Source organism: Euprymna scolopes, chromosome 7, assembly GCF_053919585.1.
Source record: "Euprymna scolopes isolate OS-2025 chromosome 7, ASM5391958v1, whole genome shotgun sequence".
NCBI lineage: Eukaryota > Metazoa > Mollusca > Cephalopoda > Sepiida > Sepiolidae > Euprymna > Euprymna scolopes.
In genome coordinates, this window is record NC_136488.1 from 170,815,980 (window position 1) to 170,838,446 (window position 22,467).

General features: G+C 38.0%; 1 protein-coding gene across 3 annotated transcripts; it reads left to right on the top strand.

The window, feature by feature from the left end:
• Positions 1-229: 229 nt before the first annotated feature.
• On the top strand, positions 230-18,437 carry LOC145280141 (uncharacterized). Of its 3 annotated transcripts, none has more exons than XM_080131906.1 (3): positions 230-373; positions 4,856-5,527; positions 17,090-18,437. In XM_080131906.1, exons 2-3 carry the CDS (start codon positions 4,943-4,945, stop codon positions 18,200-18,202), a joined length of 1,698 nt encoding a protein of 565 aa, XP_079988032.1. In that variant the 5' UTR covers positions 230-373; positions 4,856-4,942; the 3' UTR covers positions 18,203-18,437. The 3 variants fall into 3 exon arrangements, with proteins under 3 accessions (XP_079988032.1, XP_079988034.1, XP_079988033.1); XM_080131908.1 differs by having other exon boundaries at positions 233-276; XM_080131907.1 differs by lacking the exon at positions 230-373 and adding an exon at positions 459-531.
• The last annotated feature ends 4,030 nt before the right edge of the window (positions 18,438-22,467 follow it).

Below are 22,467 nucleotides of genomic sequence, written 5' to 3' on the forward strand. Positions count from 1 at the left end.
CACGATATGAAAAATGAAGCATGCAACTTTGTTTCAATGTTTATTTTGCTAAATTTCTTTATTTAACTAATTCATATATTCATGTTAGACGTTCCCAAATTATAAATCTAGTATTATCGTTGTAAGATACATTTGTTTGTGCGTTAAATTACTTGAATTATTTTATTATTCATTTAATAATTTAATATTTTGTTTTCAACCGGACTTTCCTTTTAAAGGGGACATTTTTATTCTTTACACCGTTTCCCATAATTCTTACAACTTCCTGTTTATTCCGTAAGTTGAAATCGACTCTTGTAGATATTTTATTTTTTAACAATGTAAAAAAAAATTTAACCGACGAATGTCTTTCTTTTTTAAAAAATATTAAATCGTAAGTATTTATTTATTACAAATATTGGATGTTGCGTTTTGAGGCTATTTGTGTTTTAAACCAACTCATTTAACACCGGTTCTGTTTTGAGGGTTTGTTTTGGTTTTCGTATTGATGTCGATGGTGGTGTGGAAAAGGGGCCAAAAATCTATCCATATGTAATTATACCAACTTTGTTTACGATTTGATTAAACAACCAAAAGTAAAGAATTAAAAAGGAAAGAGTTAGAGTCAAAAATGTCTAGACGAAGAAAGTGTTGTTTTGTCCGTATGTGTGTGAGTTCGTGAGATTGCGTATAAGTTGTCGCTGTGTTTAGCAGTCTGTCTTGTTTGTTGATATGCCAGTAGTCAAGTGGCCACAGCCAGATTTTGTTCCCCGCAAGAAATCTATGTAGCAATATTATGATTGATGAGAGTTCGTTTGGCCAAATGAGTCTCTCGCGATATTTATTTACATAAAAATATGTATATAAAATATGGTACAACGCCCCAAAAGGGCGGAGAAGGGGGGGCGGGCATAGGGAGAGTCTAGTCTTAACCAACTCTAGCTGATTGTCTACCTAATAGCATCTATTGGCCTCTATAACATCACAGTTAAACATTTATATTCCTTTCACCAAAACACATTCGTACAATGTATAGGCTACAATATAGTTGTTTGACTGTGGAAATAATATATATATATATATATATATATATATATATATATATATATATATATATATATATATATATATATATATATAGTAATTTATAAAAAATATATGGCGATTATATTCGGCGTTTCATCCACTCTAGGATTCCTCAGGCTTATGCATAAGCCTGAAGAGTCCTAGAGTGGATGAAACGCGGAATATTCAGTGTAGCTTAATCGCCATGTATATTTTATAAATTACTAACTAGCTCTACCTACGTATTGATCACTTTTGAAGTAAATACTTAAAGTTTACGCATAAATCTATACTTTCGTATATTTATGTGAGTAAATGAAGTAGTTATATATATATATATATATATGTGTGTGTGTGTGTGTTGGGATGATTAATTGGAATCGAGAAAATCAGAATTTTTTAAGGTATCAGAATCGGATAAAATTGTGACTATTTTCCGACGCCAAAAACGATTCTTGCAATTGTTTAATATTTATTTTTGTTTAAAATTGAATTTTCCATTACAGCTACTAAAGATAAAATGATAAATATGTATTGATTTTAAGTTACAAACAAAATAAAAATGTATACATCACCTACACAAGTGTATTTTTATGTTCGCGAAAATATATGCAATGGGTTTTGATGGTAATCTAAAGAAAAACAACAAATAAATATTTAGTGATTGTAAAAGAATCAGAATCAGTGATTGTATCGGAATAGGGAATTTAAAACAGAATCAGTGATTGTATGGGAATCAGAAAGAATTTTGGAATCATCCCATCACTAATATATATATATATACATATCAGAGCAAATAGTTAATAAAACATGTTAAAAAACACTTTGAAAAAGAGTTAAAAACATATTTAATCTGAAAAGGAAACACTTAATAAGTGGATAGTCCTTAATCCGTGGAGTTTCGAAGAAATACTTTCGTTCTCATCAGAGGGTAGGAATTAGCAAAAATGCGGGATCGGATTTTGCATACAAAAGTATTTGATGAAACTGCAAGTAAGTCAAAGATCTTGATAACAAAAAGTGAAGCAGAGAGAATATATATATATATATATATATATATATATATATATATATATATATATATAATGACAATAAAGAGGAACATTTACCACCAGAAAAAAGAATATGATGTTTCGCCTATCAATAATTGTCTAGAATAGCAGAGAGATTCTCTTTGTATGTGTAAACTTTTGCAATAGAAAATAAGGAGTTGATTTTCAGAGAAAAAACCGTGCTGATAATTTGTCGGCTTGTCTTTGAAACCTTTTTGTTTTATTTCTTGCAAGAAATAGCGAATTTGGAGTAATACATTTCTCACTGGCAGATTCTTTATGCCAACAGGTGCTCGGTTCCCAGCATAAACTCTTCCAATTGGTTGCAGTCGATTATCTGCAACTGATCGATATTGATTATTTTGATATAATTGACCAATTGGTATTTCAACCAATAAACATTGAATATTTTACAGAGATCACTTCTCTGTTGTTGTTAAGCATCATTTATTTCGAATGAATTATTATTTTTTTTTTTGCCATTCGTTTCTCTCATATCTTTCTAGTTAGAATTCTTTCTAGAAAGACATCAGGTGCTTATAGGAGGGACCATGTGAAGGTTGCTAACATCTCTATGCAAAAGTATTTTTGTAAAATGATCTGGATTCGAACTTGGCACAGCCAGGTTATCAGTCTGTGTCATTAACCACTGAGCCACTATCACCAACCTGCTACTGAAACAGGGGATCCATAATACATCTGAAGAAGGTTAACCTAGTTTGTCAACACAGGTGATTCTGTGTTCCATCGCCACTGTCCACTTGTCACCATCGAAATAGGCTTGAAAATTTTCATCCTCAATCTGACATGGCCTGGGTTTTGTTGGTTGGATAGTATTGCCAAACTTGACCTGGCTTTTAGCAATTGTAGCTTTTCCCAGTCAGTCTATCACATCTAGGCCCAATACCATGTGTCAATTCCCACAATAAGCCTGTTTAGCACAATCACTTGCAACGGCATATTCCTCACAACGATCTCGGCATCGGCCTCTCCACAACACTCCACCTCTCTGCCATCTACTACTCTAATATTGCTGGCTCCATTCAAGAATCAGAAACACTTGTAGCGACAAGCATAATTATACAGCCAGTATCAACAAGGGTTGTAGCCCTCTTCTCATTAACAGTGACCACTATCTGTGGCAACAAACTCTCACACATCTTTCCAGTATTAAAAGGGTGACTACTGGTGCAATAGCACCCCTTTACTTGTTTCCCAGTAAGCGAAGCACAATCCTTACTATCTAACTCTAACCCTGGCCACCGAAAACAGGTAATGCCTAGTTGCAGCTCTCTACAATCTCTCATCAGGTGGTTTCCTTGACATCCGAAGCATTTACTGGTAAATTTACGACTTTGTATTCTTGCCGTCTGCAGCTCTCTGCTGAGATTGTTTACCGTAAAGGCTGAAACTGCCCCAACAGTTCACTGGGATGTTTTGCCAGCACTCTGGCATGACTCAAAATTTCCTCAACCTCCATGGTTTCAATCCCAGTTAGTTCCATAAACAGGAAAACCACTCGTGACAGCCAACTTAACAATCCAGTATATTCAGCTAGATGCCTTATTTCTGCTGCATATACATCCACCGATTCTAAGTTTATTCTATGCCTCAAAAATGCTCTCTGAAAATGTGGTCTTTAATCTGTTCTTGATACTTTCGACAATTGTCTGGTCTGTATCCTCCATTTCCATGTAGACGTCTAGTGTATTGCTTTCCAAATAAATTGGAATCAATGTTGCTACATCAACCCTGCCATCTCAACACCAGCTTAAAAGGCTCTTGCCATCACCAAAGGGCCACACATTCATCTCGCCCAGCGTACACTTTTCTTCTCTCCAACCACACACCGGCCATTTCTCATCTTTGATTTTTACATGTCTTTTTTATTGTAATTTCACCCCAAACAAGGCATATTGCCACTTTGATGTAGGGGGCTACTATTAGGGACATAAACTACAGGGGTACTATGTGGGGAGTTGGGCAGCAAAATGTCAGTTCACGTTACACTTGAACTTCTGCATGTCAGTACAGTTGGGGGAAGCAGGAACCCGGAAGGGAATTCCAAAGTCTAGCGGTTCTGGGGAAGAAACTACTGAAGTAAAAGGCTCTCTTACATCTACGGATCTCAACTGTGAAAGGGTGGGATTTTGCTTCTTGTCGGGTTTGTCGGGGGGTATTTACGTCGAACGGGTACAAGTGCTTGCAGTTCGTCAGAGCATTCACCATTGAAATACTTGTAGAACAGGCAGAGGGATGCCACATTTCGTCGATGGGACAGAGGCTGAAGCTTAGATGACAGTTCAGGACCTATCAGGTTGGCGACTCTCTATTGACTATTTTCTTCAACACGCCTTTTGCTTCTCTGACCACATGGTGTCTTTTTTTTCTTTTTCTTGTCACGCAAGCTCGCGCACATTTCTTAATTTGCATATGTGCTTATTTTTGCTACTGCTGCTAATATCTTCGCAAGCCAGCTATCTTACAACTGCTACTGATATTTTTCCATGTGCTTGTACGCACTCTGTTACACTCCCTCCCAAATAAGTAACAATTTTTCTCTACAAAGCAACATGATTTAATACCATGAATAAACATATTAATATATAAACAACTTTAAACATTCTGCAGTAAAAAACCCAAAAAAGGTTGATATGCCGGAAAACAAAACAACCAAACTAAACTGTCATGCTTAAGTTTGAAATATAATTTTCAGATTAGATGAACTCAATATCCTTGTTTTTTTTTTCTATTTGCAGAAATAATCTAAATAGAATGAGTGCCGATGGCCCGTTGTGAACTTCTCGTCTCGTCTAAAATACGATTGGTGGATAATCCCAACAAAGATGGGTACAAAAGTGATCGACCAGATCCTCACTAAGATGCTCCATGGCTCGCCAGAGGAGAAACACTACATCTACAATGAGTCCGACATCATTCTTGAATGCAAACTCTGCCGAAATTTATTCCGTGCCCTCACCGGCTTCATCCTCCACCGTAAAAGTTTATGCCTGAAGCCCATCGAGAAATCGGTCAGCATCAGTGCATATGATCAATCATTGCGTTCAGAGACGTTCAAAAACGTAACTTTCATCACTAACATATCGTCTCAAGATTCGACGCCACCTGCGACGCTGCAAGAAAAGGATGTTGCGATAAATGAATTTATCGACCAAAATGCTTTGTCCACTTCCGACCATTTCCAGTATTTGGAGAATTACGTCACACAAATGAATGAGACGATAGAGAGTAAAAGTAATTTGAAAACGGTCTTAAATTTGACGCAGGAAGTAGAACAGGATAATATAGTCGACGATCGAGCTAAATTACTGGAGGATTATGTGGTCCGAATTACGTCACCTGTTGAAGCATCGGAGAATGTGGATACCGCAAGAAAAAACAAAAATGTTTCGACAAACGCTAAAAACATGGTTTGTATTTTGTGACTTTTTTTCGCAATCTTTTTTTACTGCAAATAAGGCATATTACCATTCCAAACATAAGGGGTTACTATTTGAGATCGTGCCTAACCGGGAACTGAGGGGAGTTGAGCAGCAATTTGTTTGTTCACATTACATTTAAACTTCTGCAGATTAGTACAGCCAGGGAAGCAGGAAACAAGGGAGGAAATTTGAAAATCTATAAGTCCAAGGAAAGAAACTATTAGAGTAGAAGGCTTTCTGGCATCTCGGGATCTCTACTGTGAAGGGGTGGGATTTTGCTGCTTAGGTTAGTCTGGAGTATGTACATCGAGGGGGCACAAGTGTGATGAGTTCATCAGAACATATTCCATTAAAGTATTTGTAAAACAGACACAGGAATACAGCATTGTGGCGATGGAGTATCGTTTCTAGGGGAGTGTTACTTGGTTGAGAAACATCCTAGGAACAAAACCAGCTCCCCGGGCGTTAGACACGATATAAAACAATAGGCACATGGAAACATCGACACAATGGGTTGATATGTCGTCGGCTATACCTGGCTGGCATGAGTCCCTTCTTGAGTCTTCATTGCATCATTACATGCAGCATTTCCATCATCGCATTAATGGCAGGGACGTCATGCTGAAATCAAACACTTGTACAAAAATAGCGAACAAGTGCATTTTTATAAAAATATATAATTTATTTTACAATTAACAATGAGGGAGCATGTTCAGTCGACGTATTGCCTGCACACCAAACTGTTATGTGCCTGGTGCGTGCAAAGTCCAAGCTTCAACTGATTTAAAAACAATCAAATTATATTTAATTCTCTCTTTCTTCATTGAAAGAGAGAAAGAGGGAGTGAAAGAGAGAAATAGAGAAAGAGAGAGGGAAGGGAGGGATATTCATACATAACATTTAAACATTGTTTTGTTTTTATTTCCATGAGTTCTTTCGGGTTTAATCTTTCAAATTTTAAGGTCTCATATCGTTTTGCCTTGGTTCAATATTATAAACAAACTGTCATTCTTGGCTGGAGTCATAGCAGAACATTTTCAAAATCACAAACACCTGCTTACCACATTTGCACCTCACAAGTACAGACAAGTTAGGCACAAGATTCATTAATGTAGAAGTCCCCAGTTCCCCCAAAAAGGGGCACTCTCCATTGTGCCACAGGGGCAGAAATTGGAGCTTGGCTGATAGTACGGGACCTATTAGATATGAGACTCTTTCTTTTGTAGCTTGTCTGAGAGGGAGAGACTCGTGACAGATGCATCACCCTAAATGTAACAAAATACTCCACGCATGCTGAATGGTGACTTTGTAGAAATACAAGATGTTATCAGGTGTGAGTAGTTTTCTAGCATGGTAAAGAGAATCCACCTTCTTTGCAGCAGCCTAGGCAATATCCTCAATGTATTTGTTTCAATTGTTGTTAAGCTGAGGAGTTTTGTACTTGTTTTGTTTTTTTTGTTTTTTTTTTTAAAGAAAAAACTTCACTGCAAACAAGACATATTGTCACTGAAACATGTGGGTTAAATTTATATGGGGAAATCTAGGTGGGGAGTTGAGTTGAAAGATTTTTGTTAAAATTATGTTAAAATTTTTTGTATGTTGGTGCTGTTGAAGAAACAGGAAGCAGGAAAGGAATACCAAAGGCAAGCAGTGTCTTTAGAGATTACAACGTTCTGTTCGCATTTTACACCTATCTTGGAATATGCTGCTTCCTAGTGTCATAAGAGAGTCTAACTCTTCTCGCGACTTCTAAGTCCTATCTGAACTATACAACATCTCCTCTTCAACTCCCCCTTTTTCTAACTAACTCATCTGTATATATTAAAACTAATCTCTTGTGCTTACGTCATTCGACTACACAAATACCTAACTTGTAACTTCTCAGTCACGTTTTCTCTAACCAAATTTATTGCTTATACATAAGTTTAAAAGCTTATTTGGTTTACGTATTTGATATTTGTTTATTGTTCCTAAGATCTCCACTGCATTCCAAAACTTCTAAACATTATTTGTCCTTGTAACACAATCTGATTTTCATACGATAATCATAATAATTTTCTTTCAGAACAATAACTTCCGTTTTTAAACATTGATCGTTTAATAATAATAGTAAATCTTTCAATCGATTATTAGCAAAGGCATCTTCCGGGAGGCTAATATATAACAATCAGATGGTATTGTTTTTCGGCGAATGAAAGCAAGATTAGTAAATTTTTTATGACTATGATAAGTCATAAAAATATTCATCTCTCCGTCGCAAATCTTTTGTGCAAATCATGTGTGTATTTATTACCCCTTGCGTGTGAGTGTGTTTTTTTTTTTTTCAGAATTAGATTATTTAAGGAGATGACTCAACAAGAACTTTACATTGGACTCGAAGACAACCATGTTGTAGTCAGTTGGAAAGCAGATTAGCAGAACAGAGTTCCATAGGTTGTCAATTTGAAAAAAGAAGTTTTGTTCATGGAATATGAGTTTAGATTTAAGCACAGATAGAAAGTGGGAGAAATTGTTGATAGTGGTTGTAGTTAGTCAAGTGTTTTTGGTGAAAGTTTGGGGGAGGGAGCATAGATTGAAGCTATGACAAACACTTGCCATAAAAATAATGACAGAGCAGATACAGGTTATTATGTGGGAAAGAGGTATAAGGAAAGTTTCAAAGCTAGTGAAAGCAGGATAGGATGCTCCAGGCAGTACTTTCTCAGATATGGAATATACTCCATTTAGGATGTATTTGGTTCTTCTACGGGATTGTGTTGGGATTGAGAAAACTCTTGATAGTGGTTGTAGCTAGTTGAGTGGTTTTTTTTTTTTGAAAGTTTAGCAGGGGGGGGGCAGAGATTGAAGTTCAGACAAGCACTTGCTATGAAAATAACGATATAGAGACACGCTCACATCTCTTCTCTGGGGAAGAGGTTGTGGAGAGAAGAAAAAGGCGTCACCTACTTGGTTTCAAAGCCAGTTTGGAACTTTTGTCGAGGCAGAATAAGATGCTCTGAGCAACAGTATTCTATTTTAAGACGTATCTGGCTCTCATACAGATAAAGGATCGTGTCGGGAGTGAGATGCTTTCTGGAGCGGTAGAATGATGCAACCATTTTTCCAATGACCTTGGCAACAGATTTGATGTAACGTTAGGAGTGAAAGTTAGAAGCAGGGAGCTCTTTTAAGACAAAATCATTCATATCAATTGGGGGCAAGTGGGGATCAGAGCATTTGTGGTGAAAAGAAAAAAAACTTGGTTTTTGGATGCATTAAAATTAAGCAGACGCCTTTTTTTTGTACCATGTGTTTAAGGACAGAGAAGAGAGACTCAAAGAGATGTTTGTCATTAATGGCCTTTGAAGTGTTGCCATAGATGGTAGTGTCGTCTGCGTATGTGTTGACAAATGAATTTAGAATGTGATTTGGGAGACCATTGATAAAGATAAGGAAAAGAGATGAACCCAGGATTGATCCTGTTAAGTTTTGAGACATTGTGTTGAACAAAGATGGCGGCGTAGTTCAGATCAGTAACCAAGATGGCGACCAAGAATCAAATGCAGTCCGTCGCATAGTTAACCTCTTAAGTTCTGAGGTATTATGTTGAGCAAAGATGGCAGCGTAGTTCAAATCAGTAACCAAGATGGCGGCGTAGTTCAGATCAGTAACCAAGATGGCGGCGTAGTTCAGATCAGTAACCAAGATGGCGGCATAGTTCAGATCAGTAATCAAGATGGCGGCAAAGAATTAAATGCGGTCCGTGACGTAGCAAACGGCGAACTGATTGAATCCAAAATTCAACAATTTTTGTAATAATTTTGCGACGTTTTGATTGGTTGTTTAGCATAGCCGTTGGTTATAAAAATGATTGGCGAATCCATTCGTCTCATACCCCCCCATCGCAAGTCAAAAAAAATTTACAGATCCCTGAGACATGTCAGCATTGATACTTTGATCTTCAGACTTCTGCCCATCGACGACTATTTGTATAAATCTATCAGAGAGAAAAGATTCGATGGTTGAGAAGACATTTCCAGATATTCCAAAGCTGGAAGTCTTATGAAGTAGACTTTTATGCCAAACTCTATCAAATGCCTTTGATATTTCCAGATCTATTCCTCTAGAAAGGAAACTATCGTCAATAGATTCACTGATCCTATATGAAATTAGTCATTACATCAGCTGTAGATTTCACAGAATGGAAACCATATTGCTTGTCGCTGAGTAAGTTATTTTTGCTGAAGTGGTTGACAATTTCTCTATTTAATACAGATTCAAGCAATTTACTCATGACAGAAGAACAATTGGTCTGTACTGGGATGCGGAAGACTGATCTCCAGTATTTTTAAATATTGACTGAGGTTTTCAAAGACATTGATTAAACAGCTTCGCAAGATTGGATGCTAGTTTCGGTTGCATTTTTTTTTTTAGTATTAAACTGTACGAATCACTTTATTACATTTTTTTTTTATTTAGAAATAAATAAAAAACATAGAAGAGTGAAAGTTTGTACACTGGGGGAGCATAACAAGGTGTGTTATTTCCATAATTTTATGAAATTTCCAAATATATTTTTTAAGTAATGGCCACTTTTGTGTTTTCATGTAATTTTAACTGTCAATCGCTTTATTGTAACTTTTATTCCCAGAATGTTTCCCTCATTTGGAAATTCGTACGCTTGTCTTATTCTGCATTTTTCACTATGTCGTACGCCGGACAACTTTGCGAGCATACAGACGCCATAGCCACCAGGTCGCTAACTCTCCTCGTCAGTTCAGTTGTGTCTCACCAACTCTGACTCCAAACTGACTAAACTCTATGTGTAAATAAAATAACTTTCTTTCTCATTACGTCATCAATACACAAATCTGAATCTTCTTTGTCACATATTCCTGTTTATCTAGTTAACATTCCTGTTTTTTTTTGTTTTTTTACATGGAGGTCACCACTTATCAAGGCCCGAAGGCCACTCAGGGATAAGGGTTATTGCGTGTACAGTAATCAATGAGATAGTATTGTAGTAATCATTAGTATTGGGGGTTTTGATAGAGTGTCGTACTTAAGGGGACGGTTTGTCAGGAGTTTGTTTATGTTGGACTTGAAGACGTCCAAGTTGTAGTCAGGTGGGAAACAGGCAAGCGGCAGAGAGTTCCACTGGTGTGCAGTTCTAAGAAACAAGCTTTGCTCATGGAATCTATGTTTGGATTTAGGCACAGATAAAGAGTGGGGAAAATTGTTGACAGTAGTTTCAGCCAGACGGGTGTTTCTCGTGAACGATTGGCGAGGGGGGACAAGGGATTGGAGTTCAGACGAGCACCTACCATGGAAATAACGATAAAACAAGGATAGGCTCGCAACATCTCTTCTGTGATAGAGAGGTTGCAGGGTAGAGAAAAGGGCATCCCCCACTAAGCCACGAAGTCTGTTTTGTACTCTGTCAAGGCAGGATAGGCTGTTTTTAGCAGATCCTGCCCAGATATGGCAGCAGTATTTCATCCTTGGACGTACTTGGCTTTTATATAGATAGAGAATTGCATCAGTAGTGAGATATCTTCTGGAGCGGTAGACGGATCCCACCATCTTTCCAGCGACCTTGGCAACAGATTTGATGTACGTGTTCCATTTCAGATCAGGAGTAAAGGAGAAACCCAGAAGGTTGTCAAAACATGGGGCTTCTCCTAGATGAGAGGCATCCATTTCAATTGATGCCAGATGGGGATCAGAGCGTTGATGATGTAAAGATAGGAGTTTGGTTTTAGATGGATTAAAGGTAACCAGCCACGTCTTCCCCCACTGGACCACGCGCTCGAGATCAAAAGAGAGAGAATCAGAGAGAACTTTGTCATTTACAGCCTTTGATGTGTTGCCATGTTGGTCGCGTCATCAGCATAGATGTCAACGAATGATTTAAGTATGTGTTTAGGGAGATCATTGATGTAGATCAGGAAGAGAGTTGGGCCCAGGATTGACCCTTGAGGGACTCCAGCATTAATACTGCAGGCCTCTGATTTTTTTCCATCAACCACTACTCTTATGAGCCTATCGGAGAGAAATGATTTAATGATTGAGAAAACATTTCCAGTTATACCGTAGCTGGAAATCTTGTGAAGTAGGCCCTTATGCCATACCTTGTCGAAGGCCTTTGATATGTCAAGAGCAATTGCCCTAGAAAGAAAGCCTTTGTCAAGAGATTCACTAATCCTGTGAGATATAACCGTTAGCACATCTGCGGTAGATCTTGCAGAGCGGAAACCATATTGTGTGTCACTAAGAAGGTTATTCCTGCTGAGGTGGTTTACTATTTCTCTATTTAATATGGATTCCAGCAACTTACTCATAACACACAGGAGACTTATTGGTCTGTACTGAGAGGGAGATGACTTATCACCTGAATTCTTAAATACAGGGCATACTGATGAGGTTTTCCAGGGAGTCGGAAAGCACTTCTCCTTAAAACAGTTTTGTAAGTATGAGAGCAAGTTCTGGTTGAAGCTTTTTTAACACTATAATTAGGATGCCGTCAGGGCCAGTTGCTTTACTGGAATCAAGGTTCTTGATTAGCTTGGCGACCTCATGCACAGATATTTGTATGTTACTTAGCGTGTTCTGTGTTATAGGAGGAAATATAAGGAGTTGATGGCCTTCGTCGCATAGGGTAGAATTAGCTGCAAAGTTCTTTGCAAATAGTTTGGCCTTGTCTGATGCTGACGAGATGACCTCTGGTCCATTGATAATGGTTGGGATAGAACACACACTTCTGTTCAGGATCCTATTTGTTATTTGCCAAAACTGGTGGGAACCAAGCCGCTGATCAGCTACCTTGGATTTAACAGACTAGGCATATAGCTCTCTTGCATTTTTTATTACTCTTTTACAGTGGTTGCTGGCGTTCCTGAAAGCAGCTGTAGTCACAGTGCATCTATTACGTTGGTAGCTCTGGAAAAAGTGATTTCTGTGTGCGATAGCAGCAGCACATTCTGGGGAGAACCATGGCTGGCTGTTAGGTTTTTGTTGGAATTTTTTAGATGGTATGAATCGGTCTATGCCTACAATTAACCATTCGGTCAGATCTGATACTATAAAGGACACCTCCTTTTTAAACATGGAATGCAGAGGTAAATCAGATATGAATGTACGGAAGCTATCCCAGTCAGCCATAGAGTATCGGTATACAGTACGGTGGAGGGGTACATCTGGGGACTTATTACATTTCATTTTTATCTTAACTAATATGACGGAGTGGTCGGAGGATCCTAGAGGAGAATGAACGGAACATGAACATAGCTCAGGGGAAGTTGAGAGAAAAAGGTGTAGGAGGCTTGCATATTGACCAGTACTATCGGGCACACGGGTGGGTTCGCGAACAATCTGAGTGAGGTCATAAGCAATGGCAAAATCATGACAAAACCTCCCCTCATCGTCTGTCTTATTTGAATGGGTCAGCCATTCCACGTTATGGACGTTGAAGTCACCACAGATGTGGATGTTAGCCGAGGGATGTGCAGACAGGATGTGGTCTATTTTCTCAGATATACTCTTAAAGATAGTAACTCCGCTTTTATGGGGCCGATAGTGGGCAAATATACATGCAGTGGTATAAGCAAGTGCAACCCGGAAGCACATATAAGGTAAATTAGGATCTTCTCTAGAGATATCCCTGCCACACGGGAAGCCATCTTTAATGTAGGCACATATTCCATGCTCTGATTTTTTTCCATCAACCACTACTCTTATGAGCCTATCGGAGAGAAATGATTTAATGATTGAGAAAACATTTCCAGTTATACCGTAGCTGGAAATCTTGTGAAGTAGGCCCTTATGCCATACCTTGTCGAAGGCCTTTGATATGTCAAGAGCAATTGCCCTAGAAAGAAAGCCTTTGTCAAGAGATTCACTAATCCTGTGAGATATAACCGTTAGCACATCTGCGGTAGATCTTGCAGAGCGGAAACCATATTGTGTGTCACTAAGAAGGTTATTCCTGCTGAGGTGGTTTACTATTTCTCTATTTAATATGGATTCCAGCAACTTACTCATAACACACAGGAGACTTATTGGTCTGTACTGAGAGGGAGATGACTTATCACCTGAATTCTTAAATACAGGGCATACTGATGAGGTTTTCCAGGGAGTCGGAAAGCACTTCTCCTTAAAACAGTTTTGTAAGTATGAGAGCAAGTTCTGGTTGAAGCTTTTTTAACACTATAATTAGGATGCCGTCAGGGCCAGTTGCTTTACTGGAATCAAGGTTCTTGATTAGCTTGGCGACCTCATGCACAGATATTTGTATGTTACTTAGCGTGTTCTGTGTTATAGGAGGAAATATAAGGAGTTGATGGCCTTCGTCGCATAGGGTAGAATTAGCTGCAAAGTTCTTTGCAAATAGTTTGGCCTTGTCTGATGCTGACGAGATGACCTCTGGTCCATTGATAATGGTTGGGATAGAACACACACTTCTGTTCAGGATCCTATTTGTTATTTGCCAAAACTGGTGGGAACCAAGCTGCTGATCAGCTACCTTGGATTTAACAGACTAGGCATATAGCTCTCTTGCATTTTTTATTACTCTTTTACAGTGGTTGCTGGCGTTCCTGAAAGCAGCTGTAGTCACAGTGCATCTATTACGTTGGTAGCTCTGGAAAAAGTGATTTCTGTGTGCGATAGCAGCAGCACATTCTGGGGAGAACCATGGCTGGCTGTTAGGTTTTTGTTGGAATTTTTTAGATGGTATGAATCGGTCTATGCCTACAATTAACCATTCGGTCAGATCTGATACTATAAAGGACACCTCCTTTTTAAACATGGAATGCAGAGGTAAATCAGATATGAATGTACGGAAGCTATCCCAGTCAGCCATAGAGTATCGGTATACAGTACGGTGGAGGGGTACATCTGGGGACTTATTACATTTCATTTTTATCTTAACTAATACGACGAAGTGGTCGGAGGATCCTAGAGGAGAATGAATGGAACATGAACATAGCTCAGGGGAAGTTGAGAGAAAAAGGTGTAGGAGGCTTGCATATTGACCAGTACTATCGGGCACACGGGTGGGTTCGCGAACAATCTGAGTGAGGTCATAAGCAATGGCAAAATCATGACAAAACCTCCCCTCATCGTCTGTCTTATTTGAATGGGTCAGCCATTCCACGTTATGGACGTTGAAGTCACCACAGATGTGGATGTTAGCCGAGGGATGTGCAGACAGGATGTGGTCTATTTTCTCAGATATACTCTTAAAGATAGTAACTCCGCTTTTATGGGGCCGATAGTGGGCAAATATAAATGCAGTGGTATAAGCAAGTGCAACCCGGAAGCACATATAAGGTAAATTAGGATCTTCTCTAGAGATATCCCTGCCACACGGGAAGCCATCTTTAATGTAGGCACATATTCCATGCCCATGGCGATGTTGGGGGTCAGATTTAGATGTTAAATTAGAGTATCCGTTAATTATGAACTCATCTAGGGAAGTGGTTGGCCCTATGCCAGTTTCGTTTAGAAAGAATATGTCCGGTTTTGTCTCCTGTAATTGGGTTTCAGCCTCTGGAAGGTTGGAACATAGACCCCTGATGTTGGAGAAGGAGACCTGGTAGTAGGGGTCTACGTTGGAAGATGGGGTTCTAGGTTTGTTCGAGTTTTTTTTCTGGAGATATTTCATGTTGAGGTTTTGGGATTTGTGGAATAGGTCGGCATACTTGGTTAGAGCAGTACATAGAGGGAAAGTAAGAGAGAAAAAGACAGGAAAAATTTTTTTTTTTGTAGCACATGAAAAGGTAAAGCCGTAACAATTACCCACTAGTATGGCATCGAGAGACCCCACCAGAGACTACTGCATGGTGCAGAATCCATTCACCAAATGGCAATACAGCAGCCCCAGTACTTTGCGCCTGCTGATAGGACAGCCTCCTTAGTGGTTAATCCAAGGTTCGGGTCCCTGACTATCAGGCGGATAATGTCAGCCAGACAAACGTTTACCTCCAGCACCCTTACTAGTGACATGGCCACAAGGATAGACATAGAGAGAGAAAAATTTCCGACATCTCAGACTACTGTTCACCAAGTACTACCGACCTTTAAAGCAGCTTTTTCTTTACCCTTTGTCAGAAAAATCACTCATTTGAATGAGGACTGAGGGACAAAAAAGGAGAAACGAGAGTTACTGGAGCTGCTGATAACACACCCACTGTATTATCTACTCTCCATTAAAAAAAAAAAAAATGGGGAGGAGGGGAATGGGTACAAGGGACTTAATATCTACTTAGTAGGGTCCGGTGCTAAATTATCAATTCAGGACACTTTTGATGATAATCTCCCCTCCCATATTAATGGGTGGGTGTTTTTGGCGTTATCTATCTCGAGTTTGAATCATTGGAGCTTCACTTAAAATTAACATTAAAATCCAATAATTAACTTTTATCAATTTGTAAAGTCGGCTTAATATTAATTTACATTCGAGTTTAGATAATTATTCAAGGTTTTACTTTGGAGGTTCGTTTTCATAGGTAACTTTTTCTTTGCTAATGTCACTGTATTATATTTCGAATATAATTGAAAATAAGACTAACTATATTAGATGGTTTGATTGGCTAGCTAGGAAGCAAGCATTTTCAATAGAAGCAAGCTTGCAGTAATATTATATATTAAGTATATTACTTAAATAAAGTCCTAACTTTATCTACTGTAATAGAGAAAATAATTCCCGGCATTTTTTTTTTTTGTTTTTGTTTTTTTTTTATTGCTAGTTTGCTTCTATGTAGTATGAGTGAGCAGTGTTTTGCCTGTTTCAGTAGTGCAGTTCTAGGAGGTCTACTCTTCCAGGCCTTGGCTCCACTCTGTTGGATGAAGTAAGTTTATTATTTACTGTCTGAGGCTCCCCAACCAGGAACTGCTAATGTTCAAAAAGGACCAGATCTATCGGATCCACCAGAACTTGCAAAAAAATAGTTGGGTAGAGTTCCGCAGTGAGCAGCTCCCAGATTATGGAAAAAGGCCTCAAAATATCAATTTTTGGTTTTATTTCGGTTTAGCATCTTTTTTTTCTTCCTCTGACATCCAGAAATTTGTTTTTGTTTTTATGAAATCGTGATGCAGCCTTAACGGAAAACGTATTATCAGGCAATTTTTTAAAGGCTAGAGTACTCCTCCTTTAAAGATGTTGGCTTGATTCTTCTCGCCTGCTGACTTTGTGTCACATCTTTCTGCTGTGGGAGAAGGGGTAAATACCAGCCATGTACCGGTTAAATAAAAAAGAAATCACCAATTTATTTTTTGCAAGAATAATGTTAGATATACTAGTCCAGATGTGGCAATAATATTCCTTGCATTCGAGCGTATCGTGGTTTTGTAGCGGTACAGGATACTCTCACGTGTGAGTAGTTTTCGAGCTCACGTTCTTTGCAGTAGCCTTGGCAATATCCTCAATGTATTTGTTTCAAGTTAAAAAAAAAAAACATAGCAAAAAAAAAGCTGTAGACTATTCATTTAAAAGCCGAGGTCATTAGTGTTGCTTAGATTGTCTCGTCTATCGGTAATTAATTGTCTTTTCTTTCCGTTTTTTTTTCCCAGACTGCTGAGATGGTGTCAAGTCCTCAAGGTTCTCCATTGGATTCAAACTCCTCTTCATTTGGCTCGCGGACATGTCAAAAAACTACAAGCCAACTACAAACAAATAAAATTAGTATTAACATTGATTCCAATCTTGAAGGTCATTCAAATTGTCTGGAGCAGAACAGTTTGAATTCAACTTCTCTGCTTAAAATTGTCGGCACTGAATCTCTTACAACTGTCTTGGACAACAACTCAAAACCAGATGATCCAAGCAGACACAATATTTCTACAGCACAACAGATTTTGTCATCAAGCACTCACGCTGTCTCCACGGCAAAGAATAGCAGCATTACACACAGCAATTCTTCTGATTTAAATAGAAACAAACAAATAGAATTCATTTCAGAACCATTATCTTCAAATGGAAATTCTTCTGCCACAGAGATTGTCCTCGAGGACAACTTAGACTCTAAGAATGTAATCGACATTGATGACCTCGACTCTTTGGAGGAGAGTGTCACCGAATCGTTGACTCTTGAAAATCTTGTATATTTGCCGATTCACGAATCCAGCAAACCCGATGCAAATCTTCTCCAACAGCAACCAGAACTTTCCAAGCATCACATTTGCTCCTACTGTCCAAATACGCTAATCTATGAGTCATACTTACCATTCCGGCGCCACTTGGCATCAGTGCATGGCATTCAGCATGATCCCGGTGGACAACCTCTGTCTTTGGAAACTAAACAAGATTCATCTCCGGGCAGTGGCAATGGCAGTTTAGAACGGTCTTCGCAGAGGTCATCGGAAGAAACGGTTATAGAGTTGGCCGACTTTCAGAATTTACAGTGCCGCAAATGCAAGCATAGTTTCACACAACGGTGCTCACTGCGCAGACACATTTTAGAAATCCACAGCGAAAAACTCGGCTATTATTCGTGCCCGTATTGCACCAACAAAGTTTGGTTCCGGTATTTCCGTACATTCCTTGCGCACCTCAAGAACTTGCATGGGTTCAAAAAAGACCAGATCTATCGGATCCATCGGAACTTGCAAAAAAATAGTTGGGTAGAGTTCGGTAGTGAGCAGCTCCCAGATTACGGAAACGCGTCTCAAAATCTCAATTTTTGATTTTATTTCGGTTTAGCATCTTTTTTTCCTCTGACGTCCAGAAATTTGTTTTTGTTTTTATGAAATCGTTATGCAGGCTTTACAGAAGACGTATTATACTCACGCTGATACAATGGTTCTCATTAGATCAACAAAGTTAAGCAATGTTGAACCTGACCATGGGTGACCATTTCGGAATACCAGGTGCTGTGGATGGGATGACGGCAAAACTTCCTTGTAAAAAAAAAAAAAAAAATTGCATTAACAAGTACTTCAGTATAACCTGCTAATTTACATGTATGTTTGCACAACAGGACAACCACATTCCCTCTGGTTGACGGTTCTGTTCTCAATTATGTGGTGAAGCTCTCCGGAGCCTGTATGCTATTGTTTTTTTGTTTGTTTTTTGTTTTGTTTCATTAAAATAAATGACTTAAAATTTAAATTAATATAATTAATATAAATTAAATTAATATCAAATAAAGATAATTTGACAAGCAGGATTGGTTGTTTCAAATTCAGGGATTTTAATATTTTTTTTAAATATTATTTTTATTTTAGAATAAGGTGACAACTAGAACACAGTTGGATCGAATTAATTAGAGGAGCTTAAAGTTGGTGGATCAAATCCTGAACATGATTGAGAGAATAATTGAGTACAAATTCAAATGTAGATGAAACGCAGTTTACTTTTATGCCCGACAAAGTAATATTGGCGCAAGATAAAATAAATGACTGAAAATTTAAATTACAAAAAAAAAAAAAATAATGTAACAAACTGAATTGGTTTTTTCAAATTCAAACATATTCTCAGAGATTTGAATATTTTTTTTTTTTAAACTAGCATTTCAGCCCGGGTGTCTGGAGGTAGCAAAAAAAAAAAAAGGTCATTTTTTTTTAAAACTTTGACCCCTATTATGACCCCTTAAAATTTATTGTTTGGGGCTCAAATCAAGTTATTAAGTTAGATCCATGTCCAAGGAACCTATATCTAAAATTTCAAGTGTTTAGACCCAAAATTGCCGGAGGAGTTTGGTAGAGTTCTCAAAGGTCAAATCGTTGAATTTTGACCCCTTAATAGCCAAATTTCTGACCGAAAACAGATCACAAAGATTTTCCCAAATCTCAGTACCCTGTATATCAAATTTCGAGTCTGTAGACTGAAAATTGACAGAGTTATTGCATAGGAAAATGTACACAGACAGACACTTTCACTTTTATAGATATCTTAGCATTTCAGCCTGGCGTTGCCAGGGTGTTTGGATGCATCTGTTGAGCAAAAAAAAAAAAAGTGGTAGTAGGAAGGCAGGCTCGAACCCGTATCGCGAAGGAGGAAAAGAACGGGAAAAAAACCTGACGTCTTTCTGTTATGACCACCGCCAAACCGGAAGTGATGTAGGTTTAAATTAAGGCTAGACAATCGAAAGGAAAGGATGACTTTCAAAAATATCGGCGAAAAAAGCGACTCCCTCCTGTTGAAAAGTGCCTAGTTGATGGTGAAGATGTTAATGTTTTTAGACAATTTTTCGCTATTTGTCGTCTGAAAGGTCGAACTGCCAAACGATACTGATCTTGTAAAAATCTGTCGCCTCTGTCCACAATTTTAATGAACCACCGTTCTGCCAGATCAAACATACCCATTCCTGTGTCTCGATACATCTTCTATCATTATATGTAATCAGTTTTTTAAAATAGTCAACCATATTGGAGCCTATTCGTGACCAGACACACACACACACACACACACACACACATTCAGCTTTATATTATATATATATATATAGATATATATATATCTATATATATATATATATATATATATATATAAAAACAAATAAAGAGAGATAGAAAGAAAGAACAAAATTGTTGTATCAAGTTTATGGCTTCAACTTGAGTTGTTTTGGGCTTCTGAACTTTTGAGACTGGTGTCAGCTACAGATGTCACCTGGCATTTAACCCCTAGAACCATCCAACGTCTTGTAAACAAGTTATCATTTCAGAATGAATGGAAAGTTGACTGATGACGTTATTAATGGTAGTTGCTGTAGTGTCTCTAGTTACCTGCCTTGCTACGAGGACAAAGTTAGTTCACAAGTTCGACTTTTAATGCGATGAGATCCAACTCTGCAAAAAGAGTGCGTATCCTTGGGCTTCATTCTTTTTAATGGGATCCATAGTTTTAAGGATCCGTGATCCAAAATGGTTAAAACCCGTCAAAAGAATTTCCATATTAACCAGAGGATATGAGTTGCATGGAGAGAAATGATAAGAGAATACGATGATGATGATCATGATGATTATGATGATGATTATGATGCTAATATTGATGATGCTTATGATGATGATTATTGCTGCTGCTGATGATGAGCAAACAATGGCCTTAAAAGTGGGATCAAGACTCAATCAAGTGAAAAATACAACAAATGTAGAAAGTGCAAAAAATACACACATAAACATCTGAATACGGTTTGAATATTTAACCGTGACGTGGTAGGCGTTATTATCATGGTTATTATATGGTTGCAGAAACACAGAGTATCATGACCTTATATGGTTGTAGATTATTATCATGACCTTATATGGTTGCAGATTATTATCATGACCTTATATGGTTGCAGAAACACAGAGTATGCTTCCTTTCTTCTGTTGACACATAAACCACAATATTACATTTTCTGTGGATGGCAGCAGAGACCGTGACTAGTTTTGGAGTGAAAGACTCTAAAGGTAGATTAATATTTGCATCAATGATGCCAGATTTACATCTTTCCACTGCTCGAGAATAGATTCATAATTTGAAGCCATTATTTCTAAATAAATATGCAGAATCCCGTCACCATTAGACACACTGCAGATGTGTTCGATATCTTTTTCTAAGGATTTTTTGCTTGGATGCTTTGCATCCTCAAAAATGAACCATCAGATTATTTTGTGTGATGAAGTCGGGTTGAACGAATAGCAGTTTCTCGTCATCCAAAAAACGAACTCGCAACAAAAAATCGTTTGATAGAAAAAAGATAAAATCCTCGTTTATTTCTCGCTCTGTGTTGCGTGTTTCAATCGGTAGACAGGAGGTGGGAGCAGGATGGGCGGATTTCAGTGATAATGCAGCTATGTGACGCTTAGCCGTCTCTTTCTTTGACTTTCTTCTCACTTTTTTATATCAGTTCCCTTGCAGCTGTGAGATCAACTACTTGACCTATTCAACTCGGGTGACATCAGTTTTGACAGATCTACACTCATCATCTGGTTACTTAACCCTGCCAATCATCTGCGTGTGTAACAAATCAGATGATAAAACATGTGACATATGTTGTAAAAATTGTAACGTTGTCATTACAAAGGAAATAAAAATCTGGGTTAGCATTTTTTCTTTTTTAATAAAGAGTTTTATTACCGGTACTTTCGGCACTTTTTAAAAAGTCTCTTGCTGACACATTTTAGCCTCGCACACGTTTCCCTTTCTTCCCGCCACCAGTCCATTCTCATCTTCATTTTTATACATCCATTTCCTTCGACGTCGACTTTTGTTTCTGCCCTGAGCACATGTATTTTTCTTTTCCTTCTTTTCACGCACACTTCCCTATTTGCATATGTGCATTTTTTCGCTATCACTGCTGCTGCTAATCTCCCACAAGCCAGCCATCCTTTGTTGCCGCTGACATCCTCCCGCATGTCTATGCACCATGTTTCAAAATGGCCATTAAACGATTAAGACAAAGAAATTACGTTTATTGTGAAAAAATGAAGTTGACGACCTAGATCATAATTGTTGCCGTTTATTCCTGCCATTCAGCAAAGGTGGCAGTGGATTATCTGTTGGCCAAAAGATCTGGATTGACACAAAGGTATGAACTGCTGAAGAAATTGTGACACAAAACATGAACCAATAATTTGTCACAAAATATGAACCAATAATTTGTCACAAAACATGAACCAATAATTTGTCACAAAATATGAACCAATAATTAGTCACAAAACATGAACGAATAATTTGTCACAAAACATGAACGAATAATTTGTCACAAAATATGAACCAATAATTTGTCACAAAATATGAACCAATAATTTGTCACAAAACATGAACCAATAATTTGTCACAAAACATGAACCAATAATTTGTCACAAAACATGAACCAATAATTTGTCACAAAACATGAACCAATAATTTGTCACAAAACATGAACCAATAATTTGTCACAAAACATGAACCAATAATTTGTCACAAAGTTTAAGAAAACTCATGCGATAGAAAGTTGATCTCAAGCAGAAAAAAGTAGAGACGA

Bases quoted from the DNA above. Each gene is read 5' to 3' on its own strand.
- LOC145280141 (XM_080131906.1), top strand. From the start codon at position 4,943: ATGGGTACAAAAGTGATCGACCAGATCCTCACTAAGATGCTCCATGGC. The intron at 5,528-17,089 runs GTTTGTATTTTG...TTTTTTTCCCAG, and splicing joins CGACAAACGCTAAAAACATG to ACTGCTGAGATGGTGTCAAG.